The sequence below is a fragment of the Egretta garzetta genome, unplaced genomic scaffold (genome assembly GCF_000687185.1).
Source record: "Egretta garzetta isolate BGI_Z169 unplaced genomic scaffold, ASM68718v1 scaffold1059, whole genome shotgun sequence".
In the NCBI taxonomy this organism is placed as follows: domain Eukaryota; kingdom Metazoa; phylum Chordata; class Aves; order Pelecaniformes; family Ardeidae; genus Egretta; species Egretta garzetta.
In genome coordinates, this window is record NW_009260829.1 from 23,723 (window position 1) to 24,747 (window position 1,025).

Here is a 1,025-nt window from a genome sequence, read left to right on the forward strand (position 1 = left end):
AGGGGGGGTTTTACCGTGAGGGGTCTCGTAGGCTTGGATGACCTCAGCCATGAACATGGGCCGTTGGCGGGCGATGGTGGCCAAGGAACCCAGCGCCGCCGTCAGGTTGATGCTGGAGATGGCCGGGTGCACCATGAACTTGAGGAGCTGCTCCAGGGCGGCTTTGCCTTCCTCCCACAACGCGTCTGCGGGCAGGCGGGGGACGCTCAGCTGGGGTGTCCCCCCACACCCTGTGTCACCCACCCCTCCCCCACAGGAAGGGGACCCCAGCGCCCTCACTGTATTTGATGTAAGGGTGATCCTTGGGGATGCGCTCGAGGCTGATGTCGTTCTCGTGACGTTTGGGGACGTCGGAATCGGCCATGCGGGGGGAGAGGGTGATGATGAGGCCTTCCACGAATTTGATGGCGTGAGTGCGGATGCCATCGTTGTCCGAGTCGAGGAGGAGGATGATGTCACTCGCCATGGCCGCCATCATCTCCCAACAAGCCTCCTGCAGCTCGCTGATCACCTTCGACTTCACCATCCACTGCAGGAAGGGAGAAAGCGGGGGGGGAAACCTCGGGGTTCCTCCCCGCCAGCACCCATGGGTGCCCACCTCCCGGCTCTTTCCGCAGCACCCAAGGGTGCCTCACCTGCAAGGCCACCTTGTAGAGCTGGGTCATGGTGAGGATGGCCTTCTTCACCACGTTGACGTTCTCGTCCTTCAGCAGCATGTTGAGGTTGGCGATCAGCTTCAGCAGCAGCTCAATGTCCCGTTTGCTGGGGTGGGGGGACGGGCACAAATGGGTGGGGGACGGGCACAAATGGGTGCTCCCTCACCCACCAAACGGCCCCTCCTGGGAGAAAGAGGGTGCTCAGCACCCTACGTCTCCTCCCGCTCGTCTCGCCTGGACGGGGGGCATGGGGGGGTGGTGGTGCCATGTGCCCGCAGGGTTTGGGAGTGGGGTGCTCAGCACCCACCCTGTCCCCCAAGTGGGTGCTGAACCCCCCCTCTCTGTCCCCCCCAACCCTTACCACGCCTC

General features: G+C 63.7%; 1 protein-coding gene across 1 annotated transcript in view; it reads right to left on the minus strand.

Annotated features, from left to right (window-relative positions):
• SYMPK (symplekin) overlaps positions 1-1,025 on the minus strand; it is a 13,437-nt gene that overhangs the window by 9,425 nt on the left and 2,987 nt on the right. The window contains 3 exon segments of the mRNA XM_035902333.1: positions 15-185; positions 280-529; positions 636-762. Coding sequence (XP_035758226.1) covers positions 15-185; positions 280-529; positions 636-762 — 548 coding nt within the window.